Consider the following 14,583-nt stretch of genomic DNA (forward strand, 5'->3'; position numbering starts at 1 on the left):
TAAGGAGCACAGTAGGTAGGACACCAAACAAACACAGAACCAAGCACATAAGATGTTTTTCTTTTTTGAGCCCTTAAATGTATTGACTAAGCATTATTCGTCATTCAATAGGAAACTCATCCATCAAATTGTTCCAGAAAAGTTTGATCAATAGTTACATAAACTGTTTGGTAATACAAAAAATATTGTCTCTCTTTTCAGATTCAACAAATCTGACACGCGAGATAGAATGTAATGAATTGTAGGGAACAAAAATGTTGGCTCTCGTGGAAAGAAATGTCGAAATACTTGGCAGTTATATCTTTAAGTCGTTATAGATATTTATGACTATGATTACAAATGCGTTGCTTGAAAATCTATAAATGATATCGATAAAGTTTACATTGTTAATATGATAAAATGATTAACTCTAAACTGTAATTAGTTTCATTTGGATGTGTGATAATAAACAGATACGCGTTCTATATTTGCCTATCCAATTTTAATAGATCTTTTGAAAAAAAAAATTGCTGCTGTTTTTTTTCTATAGAGAGATAGAGATAAAAAAAGACACCTTCATTAACTAAGTATCAGGAATAATTCATTTTGCGGACTGTCTGGAAAAGTCACCAAAGAATGAAAATTTTATGACATGAAAGATAAACAAGATAGAGCGACATTCACTTAATATAGCCCTCAACAGTATTAAGCTACACATGTCTTTCGGTAGGCCCCGTTAAGTGATTATCGCTCTCTCTCTCTCTCTGTTGTTGATGTATCATTACAGTCAAATCGAACGATCACCGCAAACGACTTTCTTTGGCCAAAGTCAATTGATTCATAAGCCAATAGAACATTGTAATCTAGCTGTTTCGTGAGTTCATTGCATAAATATTTCTGAATGTTGTCAAATGTACTACAAATTATGATGAAATCTATGCTTTGGCGACCAACATAATATAGCACAAATATGGTTTGTCTAAAGAACATCATTAATATGAGTTTTATTATAACCAAAGCTCAATGATTCTCAGTTATTGATTACGGACATCTGGCACAGTACAAGACAAGTTACCATCACTTGATCATGATTCTGAACAAGTTTCATTGGCAATTTGAAGCATGTCAGATGAGAACAAATGCAACTAAAATATATATATTAAGATCAACAGGGAGGGGAGTACATCGTTCATGAAACAAAGTCCCGATAAAGTGTAGAAGTGGCAGCAATACTGTGTGAAGATAATCTAGTTTCGGTATTGCACGTGCACTAAGCGACATACCAAATATATTTTCAATCCGATCACTGCTAATTTACTCTCTGTCGGAGGATGACAAGTCATATTGAATTCAGAAGTTGTTTGTTGTTTCAGTATAATATATATTTTATATAAAATACCGAGTGTCTTTATATCCTAGCTGTCTTTTTGGCCAACCTTTTATTCATCTATTTAAACAATTAAAGGTCCATTAAACCCTCAAAATGCTTTCTATTTTTATTGTTAAATATTTTTTGATTGTTTTTGATATCTTGAAACAGTTTCCAAAACGTTACTCATTGGCCATGTAAATGTATTATCTTGAACTTTTTATGCTCTTTTGCATTTGGTATAATTATAGTGTTTTAATATTATGTATGGAAGGTAACTTTTTACTTTGTCAACATTTTGCTACCTTAACGACACATACTTGTAATTACAGAACTAGTTAAACATCTAACATGCTCTAAATCCACTTTTAAAACATAATTTTTAGCACATATTTGACCATTCTAAGAACTAAAAAGATGATTTCCCAGGCATAACGTGCCTTGGAACGGTAATCAGCATAAGTAAATGAGAAATGACCAAACCATTTGCTACAATTTGCATAAAACTACACAAACAAACAAGCAAACAAAACATGAAAGTTAAAACATATCGCAATATAAAGTAAAACTCAATAACCTTACTTATTCAAGTGCATCACCTGTTATTGATGATGTAATGTAACGTACATGTCAAGGATTTTTACCTCATTACAGACATCTGTGCTTCGTTATGGAGCTGCATATGAACATATTGAACATTTGCAAGAAGGTATCTTATATCTTTTATTCTATTATTTTGTTTGTCAATATCATTATATTGTCAATGGAATCATATTATTACACTGTATTATACAGCTAACCACCAGTGCTTGTAGGCTTAAAAGGAACTGTTATTTTTTGTTTCAAAACGCGTGTCAATAGTACAGCTAACCACCAGTGCTAGTAGGCTTAAAAGGAACTGTTATTTTTGTTCAAAAACGCGTGTTATGAAACCGAAAGCTGGTCTGATATATTACAGTTTTGCTATGACATAATGGTTTTACTTTATAGTTATCTTTGTGACAAAATGTGAAACTGAAACTAAAATTTCTAATTTTAAATACTTCCATTAAGAAAAGATACGATATCATTTGAATGAAAGTTCATGAATGTGGTAAAGTATATTTTATGCTTTGAGTTGTTGCAGTTTTTAACTGATAATTTAAATATAAGACACATACCCACATCAATATACAACTTTTCTAGATATTTTTCAGCCTCTGATATTATTTTTCGGCAAAGCAACTTTAAACTGGTGTTCAGTAGCCAGTAACAACCGTAGTAATCATAATATTAAGCAATTTATCTTGCCGATCCAACCGTAATATTCATCGAGTTTCCAACGAATCCTAATTTATAGCTACATGGAATATTTGATTATAGAAGAGGAAATATTACAAGTTGCCAATCAAATGAAGGCAAAGCATTGTAATTTATCACTGAGAAAGTAATTGGCAGTCAGGAGTAGTATTTAAAAAAAAATGGCATAAGCACGATCAGCCATTGATTATGACTCGGAATCAGTTTGTACGGTCTGTACATGATACTGATAAAATGTGGAATCTTTGAGTATGCGTTTGAATGCTGTTAAATTCCGCGGGCTTAATTGTTGTTTAAATCGTGTTTTCATTTGTTTCAATTTCACAGGAAGGAATCATCAAGAAAATACTTATATTTTCTATTTGTCTCTCTATTTTATATAAGGCAATTATAATGTTGTATTTCTGGATTTAAAAAACATTGTAAACGGCTTTATGGTAATAACAATATTGCATACAATTATCTATGAACTTTTTGAACTGCTTTTATGTAGTATATAATAACACTTTTTATATGATAATATTGCTACAGTACAGCTTCTGGAAGCGAAATCAATGATTTGATTTTGCGTTCCTATTCAATTCGGGACATATCAGCTTTTTAAATCTAAGAACGTCAAGCAGCTTTTAACCTTTCTAGAGAATCAGAATAAATAGTCCATATAGAAACAGTTCACCGTTAAAAGATTTGAAATATATTTGTAAATATGCCAAAGCCATTGAAAAGTACTCTCCGCATTAGGGGTCTAATTGTTGTTGAAGCAGGTTGAAATTCATGTAGTACCAAAGAACAAAAAAGAGTGATAAAAATCGCATTTATAATTTATTGAAATATGCTTAGATTTGGTTCTTCGGAGAGGGGCATCATCTATATTGTAGCCTTATCTCTTATATACATCAGGAAGTAAAATGATAAGGCGGACATTGTAGTTCTTGTATAAATGTGTTAATATATGAACTTCATTTTGCGTCATCATTTAATTGATTAAAATCTTTTGATATTTGTCAGCCAGCGAACTGTTCGCATTACATTAGTAATGGGTAAGACAATAATTTTTTTATTGCAAGTTTGAATATGATATATATTATTAACTGTGTAAATAATAAAAAATACACAAATCACCTGTTATACGCTTTTCGTGGAAAGAACATTCTAACGTATGTACTTTAAAAGTGTTTTTTTTTTGCTTTATTTCTTTTTTAATTAGTTTGGGCTTTGATAACAACATGCTCATTGCCCGATGTAAGAATATAAATTATTCAATAATATATGTAAATGGGAATGCAATTTTGTAAGCAAACATTAAATTGTTTAAATTTCAGTTCTGCTTTTCATGTTTGGTAATTTTGCTTTTGTTACAACACAGTTCAGTTTACAGTTGCATTAATCATTTTGCTTAAAAAGTTTGAAATCACAAAAAAAAAGAAAAAAAAACAAAACCAAAAAACACAAAAAAACAGCCAGTTAATTTCACTATCGATGTGTAAGTAAATGATCATGTTTAAAATACAACGATATCTTATCACGTAACTATACGAAGACAATACCAAGTATTAAATCGCTGCTCTGTCGGCAAAGATTTTACCAATTACCGTTAAACATCCGCTGTATTAGAAGTTCAAATTCATGATGTTAGATTTCATTCTGGTACTCGCTGCATTGAATGGAAATTATGTATTAAGCATGAAAGGATAATGGAATCAGTAAGAGATTTTACACAGAATACTACTTTACATGGAGTACGATACATTGGGGCATCGCATGCCACGTGTAGAAGGTAAATATTTTAATGGTATCAATTATTATGGTATATTTTACTTACATTAATTAAGCATTATCTTATAAATACAATGTATTTCTTATTAAGATTGTAGTTTCATCGTTAAAATCTACTTCATATCTTATAGGTAATGTAATTCATAAGCTGTTAATTAATGCGCCAGAACCATTAATTACACTAATAAAATTTCTGCTAACCAAGGAGTATGATAAAACTGTAAAGTACATGCATGGATAAAACAAAATAATGATATCCTACTGCAGACATGACAAATCGTCAGTTACAGTTGTATTTCATAAATACACGATTTTGGCATTTTCCGTAAATTTTAGAGGCTAGATTCATTTAGTTCTATTATCTGCGATTATGATTAGCCACTATTGATAAGTACTATTTCGTTTTAAACATGTTTGTAGAACCTTTAATACCAAAACCCTTTGTCTTTACCTCAATATCACCGAATCCAATGACGTATGTTTTGTATATTTGCTACAGTATACAAGCAATGCTAGAAAGTGCTAGGATTTATGTAAAGTATTCTTTCCTTCAATTGAAAAGACTCTCGTTAAAATGAGGTTTTAATACACTTCAGATTTTATTGCTAAAAGGAAGATATTTTATTAATGTTATCTTACTTTTCATGAAATTGCCAAAAAAAATGAACACTATTAGAATTTCTTTTGTATTTCAACATGAATTATTCTGATCAAGTGGAAATGTCCGAATGTATTTTAAAACAAAATAGAAAAAAGGCATAACTTAAAAAAGTGTTGCAAACTCGTGTTAAGTCTGTTAATGGGCTTTTGCATGATGCTGATCTATAGAAATGCCTTAGATGATTAGTCAAGAATATTGAAAGTAGTGCTATATGAAACAATTTATTCGTTCAAAATATCGCGAGTGTGTTTACAAAAGATATATAAAGTCGTCATGTATTAATTTCCCGTGTTGTATAACTTGTTCATATAATTACGTAATTGTTAAACTTATTTTGTGTTGTTTGACTTTGAAACCTAGAATCATTTCATTTTCATTATTTCATTACATCACATGTCATCTGTCTAAAAGAAAGGTCCTATTAAAATGACGAATTCTAGTAACAAATAATTTTGAAATTAACGTTATGTACGGTGCATGTAAATTTTGACCGATGACATGTGTTTTTCCAGTTAACAGGAGGAGTGTAAGTGGTGATTTCAATAATGTATTGATGATCTTTATTGGCCATTCCAATCATATAGTTTAATTTTCTATGAAGCAGTGATTTCGCCCTTGTTAAAGTATAGACAATTTATATACTTTACACTGACTATTACTATTACTATGAGCTATTTTACAACAAGCTTTTACTGTGATCAATGTAATGATACTGTAGGTAAATAAACTTCCAAATAAATAAAAATAGAATGAAGTAAAAGAAAATGATTTTGTTATCTTTGCCACATGAAAGTTTTGTTATTACGATAGTTGTACATGAGTTAATACTAGACATTTATGCAACCCTTTTTGATAAAATGGAAGTTATTATAAAGTCAATCTCTAATTTGAATTATGAAATATTTTCAAGCTAGCAATTTTGCTACAAGTAAATCAGTGACTTAAGTTAATATTGAATTCAAATCGAAGCAAATCAGTTGATTAATTATTTCTATGTTCCTCCAAACAAAACATATTTCATCTAAACCAAGACATAAGTTTCCTTTTTTTTGCTAATCTACATATCTTTAAAGTTGGCACATATAAACCATAGCCATTAAAGTATAAAGAGCCATCAGGAAAGAATTAAACTCACTAGAATCTGTCTTTGTCATCACGGTTATCAAATTATTTTACTTTCGTCAGTAGACACAAAACATTCATTTTTTCGATTAGTTATTTTGTAGAAGATATTTAAATGCATATCTGCAAATCACTGAGTGTAACATAGTTTTCTAGTAAGTGCATAACCATGTCATATGAAATATTTATTATGAACGTACTATTATTTATCTCATGCAAATAAGAAATTATAGAGGGTTAATATTTTTCTTTTGAAGTTTTGTTTATACAGGTAGAGACAGCAGTATGAAATTTGTTAATTGATTTTACATGCAGTACTCCCCATAATTAAGAGGAAAAGTGTTTCTAATCAATTTGAGAACGTCTTAATGTTAACAAGTTTTTTGGCTATTAAATGCTTAACTTCAAGAAATACTTCTACTGACAGAAAAGTTATATCATAAACAGGTGCTTGTTATGATAAATATCTTTGAAACATGCAAAAAAGATTAACAGAAGCTTAATGCTGGACGATGTTGTTTGCTCAATTTATCCTACCAATATTATTACACATAATTATAAGTCGAGAACATGTTTATCATAAAATATAAGTTTCACTTTTACTTTCATCATTAGTTATTTCAATGCACAACAAACAGAAGGTTTGTTTTAGGACTAATTATTGACATACATATATTAAGAGTGTTTCTGTTTGGATATTGAAACATTATTTAAAATATTGTTTTAACATTGTTTTGTTCGAATATTCTGGTAAAACTAAACATTAAAAAGTAATATTCTATTTACAAAGTACGCAAAAGCACCATAATAAATAAGCAAGCATTTTTTCACTGATAATATTGTCTAAAGGAGACAGGTCATTATATTTATGTTAATTTATAGAGAGCATTGCTATAACTAATTACCAATTTCAAGTATTTTATTAAAATGAACATATTTTTACAAAAACATCGTTAAAAATGATCATGCCATTTAATACCCAATGTAATTTCGCATTTAGCATTTATTCAAAATATAAAAAAACATTTCGTCTTGACAATGCTTTTTCGACATTAAATAAATGCACTGTCTCTCTTGTACATTATACTTTAATACGTCACAAAGTATTGTGCCATCATTTATATATACGGTTATTATTATTTTGATAAGTTTGTCAATGTTAATTGAAATATTTCACGTGTAGAAACTGCACAGAAACGTAAGAAAGGAAAAAAACATATAATCTTTCCTTTGTAAAAACTGAAGTATGATAAATCATTAATTTTACGATATGTCGTTGTAGCTGAACGAACATGTAACCTTATACCTAGTTCCTTTCTAGGATGGTAAATTCCAGCCTATTTTTTCTTCTTATTTGCCTTCTTTTTATAATACTCACTGTCATCTGTCTGTCAATATGTTGGAAACTTTGTCTTATTTCTAACTGTAGATGAAACCTATCAGAACAACAAACAAATGGCCTCGCATGCCGATTAATGTTCTATGAATATAACTTTGCTGCTCTACATTTGTCTAATTTACGAGCGAAATATTTGAAACTTTTTAGTATAAAAATTACTATAAAACTTTTAAGTAGTATTATTTAAAGGGGGTAGCTCCATAATTGAAAGTCTGTAATTCAATTAATAATTTTCTGATAGTATTGAGTACCACACATGACAACACATCTATGGATGTTGTAGGTAAATGTGAGATAGATGGTCCTATATGACATACTATATATATATTAGATAATAAAAAATGATCTAGAACAACACATTATCATTCATTATAAAAATGTTCATACTCAAATCTCTATCAACATTGTTTCCAAAATTGCATTTTTTAAGAATACCGAAACTAGTCCTTTCTTCTATTTTAATGCGTATTTGAACATTTTTCCCATTATATACCAATACCATATGCGTGTTTGGAATAAGAACATACGAGCAAGCTCAATTTTGTAATTTTGGATGTATATTTTGTGTATTAAGAAAATAAAACGCGAGTAATGATATTCGTTTTTATGCGGTTTTTTTCTATATTTTTTTTCATTTTCATTGCATAACATTTCTGAAGGCTATAGAAACCAGGTTTTGTACAAAATATTACTTGTAAGATTATATTTTGATTATTCAATATAGACAATAGATATAAATATAACTATGTTCAAAACAGGGTGAACAATTTCAGTCTTACTATTACTTTTAGATAAAGCGGTGGCGTCTGTAGAATGTTTGCTGTTCTTTGCTACATTCACGTGATAAATGAACTTATTTAAAGTTCTATTTATTGTTTACGAAAATAACGTTAATGTTTGAATATATATCATGCTCGAATTGATTTAAAAAATATTGATCATTGATACACAATTTCTTTGCAAATTATGAAATAAACATGTTTTGACTTCACACAAAGTAAATATGTTATGTTTAACATTCTGCACACTTAAGGTGGACACATTATAAATTCATCGAGTCATGTTTGTTTTTAAAAGAACCAACTTTATGTGTCCCATTGTAGGGAACGCAGCGTCCCATACATAGTTTATTTATTTTTTATTCAAAATTAGACATGTTCAATTTGCTAGAGAACGTTATATTTGAAATCACAGAGGAACGCCAGGCACATTTGCATAAAGAACTTGCACACCATAGATCTCCTCATAATCGATGCCTTAGCAAAGTATCATGATCAAAAGACAATGCTATCTTAACACATCAAAGAAGGCAATAGCGAGAATTCAATAGTAAGTTTAAAAATGCTGCTTGGTGGGTAAAGATTATATCAATTACCGTTGAACATATCCGTTGTATCAGAATTTCACATTCATGATGATATATTTGATTATGAAACTCGCTTATATAAATATCCATGAATATACGTTTCTTATAAGATTCGCTGCTTTGATTGGATTATCATACATTCAAGTTTAAAGGATTATCTCATTAATTAAATGATGGATTCCGTCAGAGATTTTACACAGAATACTACTTTACATGGAGTACGATATATTGGTGCATCACATGCCCCATTTAGAAGGTATTTGTTTTAATGATTGTTTGAATTGTTATAAAAAAGTAACAAGTCATTGTGTATTCAATACAGCATATTATTACATAGAAAAATTTCACTTCTCGTCACAATTTTATCGTTTTGTTTTTATCGAGCTCGATAACTACTTAACACGTTTACGGTACTGGCATGCGAGCAGTTCCCGTACAGAAGCAGTACCCGTATTTTTCATTTAAACGCTTGATTTTTACTTGCATTCTTCAAAAATTCATTTCAAATCAAGCAGACACATAAACGAGACAAAATGTAAGTGTCAGTTCGGCAGTGCGTATAAAAAGTGTAATTTTAAATCACTTTCACCTGTGCGTCGTCAAAACGTGACCTTGTTTTCTCTGGGGGATTCCGTCCTTGCGCGCATGCGCAAAAATACTTACACGTGAGGCTTGTTAAAGGGTTTTCCACTACTACCACCTGTTTACAGATAAGTTGGCAATGTGATGAAAACTTGTTTAATTATCAGAATTTTGACCAATATTACTATATAAAATAATTTTATGGCTTTGATGCGTAAAATATCATGCATACAAGCATGCTATTGCATGTGAATGCGTTGGGGTAACGGTACCTGGTAATAGATACCCGCGTTTAGTCTACGCTCTATTTCCTGAATTACATCTATTTATCTCTTAGATAATGGTCTGTTCAACAATTGTAAATGAAAAATAGGTCCGATATAATATAACTGTATAATTATAATGGGTTAGATTTTATGTACGGGAACTACTTCTCTTCATACAAAATAATCGATAATTTCGGTACCCCATATGAGGCCTCATAAGTAAGGGTTATTCTATGTTTAGAACATGATGGAATTTCCATGATTTGTGTGACGAGCCGAATATTGATGTGTAAAATTCAAACTTTGGTGAGTGAGCGTAATAAAAAATAATGTTTAAGAAACTATGATTTTTGTACGGGAACTGCTCGCATGCCAGTAAGGTAATATCCCCAGCTGTTACTAGATGTGTTTTCTATATTATCTGATCTTCGTGTATACCAATGGAAAATGAACTGTAAAATATCTGCAAGAAATCATTTACAAAATTATGCTGTAGTGCTAATTAAACAAGAACACGCTTTTTACATGTTCTTTACTTTTGACTTTTAGACAAATTCACGTTTTATAACTTCTAAAATGATAAGCCTCTAATTATGATTCAGTACTATTTTGTGTTAAGCATTTTTGTTAATCCTTAACAAAATACCCGTGTGAGCTTTTCGTCATCATATACGTCATTTTTCATTTTTTTCAATACCATTTTGTCATTTATTTCAATGAATTAAGTAACGAACATAAGCTATTATTAACAGTCGTTGTTGGATAATGTGAGAAGTGGTGAAAATAATTATATAATAACTATTAGATAAGATATTCGCAAATCTGATGGCTTTTGATAATCTTCTCCTTTTATTACTTTGATGGGAAATAGATATTGTAAAAATGTCATGTAATATTTGAATCACAGTTATGTAAATGTAAGCAATTCTTACTGAACGAAAACAAAAGTGTTACTTTCACTATCTTTTTTTAGCAGTTTTGACCTTTCTGTTATATTGATACACATCCTATAGATGGTAGATAGTAAGTACAAAAAATATATGTATTGATAAATGTGTTAAGGCAACCGATATGTTCGTTCAAAAACGGTGAGATGTCGCAAGTGTTTAACAGGATACGTCGTACGCAATCTGTGAAAATCTGTCCATACATTTCGTTCACACTTATTATTTTGTAGTCGTCAAGTATCTATAGAAATACGTATATTTACATAATGTAGAATTCTTCATGGCGTGATATTTAGAAACACCTTTACAGTCTATTATTAATCATGAATCTAATATTATAGTTTAGGAAGGCCTTTTATACTTCAATGGCAAAGTTTTGTTACCATTTGCCACAAATGCATGGAAAAAAGTTACACGAATGTATTAACATGAAAATGTCTTGCTTGTTAATCCTTGTCACATAAAACAGTTTGTTATGGTTCTTGCTGAACATAAATAATTAAATAGTTACAAACCTAGGTAAAAAATGAAAATGAAAAGTGTTCTCCTTATCTTTATCACATAAAAGCCTTTATGGATATTGTTGTACATGAAATAATTGAACACAATTTCAAAGTTGGTCATCAAAAGTTCTGTATACATGTTTTGCAAATACTTGGAATTTGCTCTTTCAAATAAATTATAACAAAAGAAAAAGATACACAGTTTTCTTTAATAACAAAAGTAGTATTCTTAGATGATTGTTCATTGCATGTTGCATTTGTACTAAAAATGCATAAAATGACTTATACCTAAAAAAAACAAGCCTGGCACAGTACTGAGTGTAATTATAAGTATTATTATATTTGATAAGAAAAAAGGCATGTGTATAAAGACATCACAATATCATTTAACCCATTACTTCGTGAGCATTTTGTGACAAATGGCTGTTTTCATTGAAAGGCCTCCTGTTAATGGTTCAAATTGCTATGAAACAATACAAAAGGTGTTGACCGGACCATAGCCTTTGTAACGGCATACTCAATCTTAAATTTCCTATTACCATGGCAACGAGGGGGCATCTCAAAATTGCCAACAATCACTATGTTGCGTTGATAATTCCATCAAAACTGATTTCAAAGTGCTGCTAAATGGATTGGGATGGAGTAAAAGGCTTTTCAATGTTGGTTACACGTTACCTAACAGTCGATCTGAGGCCATTTTTAGCCGCCCACAAGTCCAAATTTTTCTTGAAAATGAGGGTTCTACCGACCCCCTTCAAACCTCCTAACAGAAGTGGGCACTTACCCCCTCTGGCACTTCCTTGGTGTATCTATTTGAGCGGGGATGGGGCCGAAGAAGTGAGCACTTTTTAACAGCATTTTGCAATCGAAAATAAGTGTTTTGGGTGTAAATAAGGCATTTTTTCACTATTTGAGGCCTCAAAGGGGGGGATGAAAAGACGTGAAAAGACGTCTATATGAAGTAATAGTTTAATAATTAACAATTCTTTTCAACTTCCCAAATATCTTGCTACATGTCTGTAATAGACAGCAAAGTGAAATTATCAAAGAAATCATGCAAATTATGTTAACAACGCAATAGCCTGTCTATTTATTGATTAATAGACGCTCCTTGTGTCTAACGCCACACATAATGAGATTGGCAGTCCTGAACGTCTTTGCGAATATAGTTCTACTCGAACATTTGCGTATGTTGACATACATGTAGATAGTTTTTGATAGGTGGCATGGTAACGGCATACACAATTTGGAAAAAATATTGGTATGATTAAGGCAAAATAGAAGTTTTTGTTCCATTAAAACTTTAACAAATCATGGATTTATACAACGTCATTGTTTAAATTACTTGTATTTATGTTCCTATCAACTTTACGCATTTTATCTAAACCAGGACTTCAAGGAAATATGCTACACTTCTGTCAGCTTTTATAACCTCTGAAAAGTTTCAACAGATATTAAAAAGTGCTTGCATGGTGCACCTTCTCCAATAAGTATGTATACTTTGATATCAAAGTGATAAAAATGTTGCGTTTGCCATTGTTTCCTGAATCAAAATGGTTGGTTCTAATAGTATAGAATATAAAAATAAAATCGTTTCATAAACAAATAATGAAAAAGAAGGGAAATTCAATTTTCCGCGCACAACAAATTATGCATAGTTTGTTACACAAGAGCTGACAATTACACAAAACAAAGTATATATCTGGTAGTTATCTAAATTTTATTCCGAAGGAAAGCCTAATAAAATAAACTGTTATTGTCATATATTACCATCAGATTAATTTGATATGTGAATTGAATATCACATTTTTTTCATAATGAATGCATGTACGATAATAAAATGTTCTAAAACAGGTTTAGCTCATTATAAAATTGTTGTTGATGAGATGGCCAAAAATTGCTGTTTTGTTGTCTCATGTAGCAGGATAATATATCTGACCTTGTGTTTAATCTAGAAAAATCAATTCTCTTAATAAATCATGAAATCGTAATATGATATGTTCAAACAGTAGTATTAAAAAACCTTTGAAACGATATTATTTAAGATACGTTACTGACAGCCCGCAATACATCGTGTATTTATTTTTGCTTAATTATTCTGAATTTTGTTTCAATTCAATCTAAAGAATGGTTAATATATCATCTGTGATGAAAGATAAATATGATTAATAGCACAAATATAATATCAACGATAGCATGGTGTTATATACAATTGAAATTTGATCCTATTTTGTCCAGAACACACAGATATGCACTATTTAAAGATGTTAATAAACAGTTGATTGAAAACAATTATATCTTGAACCGTTTTATATTCGAAGAACACGTTGAATGGTATTAAAAATGTATGAATGTAGTATTTATTTAAGGATTGGATTCGTTACATTAATCACAGTATCATTTTATTATTAAAAGTGGATTTCGTATTAACAATATTAAATGAAATCTGTCAGAAATTTTACATAAAATAGAAAGATACCGATTGCATATTGGTCCATTACATGCCTAATTTATGAGTTAATTATTAAATGATTTGTTAAATAATGTATTAAATTTCTTATTAAACCTTGTTTATGAGTTTTGATATGATTTGATGTGAAATAAAATGTCAATCTTTTGATATTTATATATTTACATACGTTCTTTACCACATAAGTTTATGTTAAACAAAGAATTAAAGATATAGATGGTTATTCTTAACTGTTAAGATACTTATTAAACTTATATTGTTTACGAATGTTTTCTACCACACAAAAGAAATGCAGTGTTTCTTTAAACCCATAATTTTGTTATCTACTTAATTAATGGAAGATGTTAATCCATTCTTTTCTTTACTATTTGTGTAATCATAATTGATGACAATTTGATAATTAAAGTATTTCCAGGCACAGCAAAAAATATATAAATAAAAACGTTTGCAAAATGATAACCATTATTAGAGAAATTAAATCATGTTAAATTGTATTAACTATTATCAAAAGATCTATCCGCTTTGATTATTCAGTCTGAGCCAAACCAGTCAGTATAGCATCATTAGAGGATAAATGCTGTGCAAGAATATCTGCAGAGCCACGAGGACATATTGGAAACTCGCAATACTCTTACATCAAAATATACGTTTGCTCTGGCAAGTTCTTAACCTAAATTTAAAATAAAATTATTATTTTACATAGCGTCCTGAAATTTATTTATAATTATACAATCTTTTTTTCTCCGTTAATGTACCCCATCATGCGACACTTTAACATTTTTGAGAGCGCATGAGTTTTTCAGAATATTAGTAAGCATTGTAATACATTTTGTATTAAAAACAA

General features: G+C 29.9%; 1 protein-coding gene across 4 annotated transcripts in view; it reads left to right on the top strand.

The window, feature by feature from the left end:
- LOC132753934 (uncharacterized) overlaps window positions 1–14,583 on the top strand; it is a 120,887-nt gene that overhangs the window by 52,096 nt on the left and 54,208 nt on the right. The window contains exon 1 of one of the 4 annotated variants that reach the window (XM_060744491.1): window positions 9,020–9,227. The exons of the other annotated variants lie outside the window; for them this stretch is intronic. Coding sequence (XP_060600474.1) covers window positions 9,142–9,227 — 86 coding nt within the window. The 5' untranslated portion in view covers window positions 9,020–9,141. Of the gene's footprint in view, window positions 1–9,019; window positions 9,228–14,583 lie in introns of those variants that run through there. 4 annotated transcript variants of the gene reach the window in all.

The sequence above is a fragment of the Ruditapes philippinarum genome, unplaced genomic scaffold (assembly GCF_026571515.1).
Source record: "Ruditapes philippinarum isolate M1 unplaced genomic scaffold, ASM2657151v2 ctg279_1_1_1_1, whole genome shotgun sequence".
Lineage (NCBI taxonomy): Eukaryota > Metazoa > Mollusca > Bivalvia > Venerida > Veneridae > Ruditapes > Ruditapes philippinarum.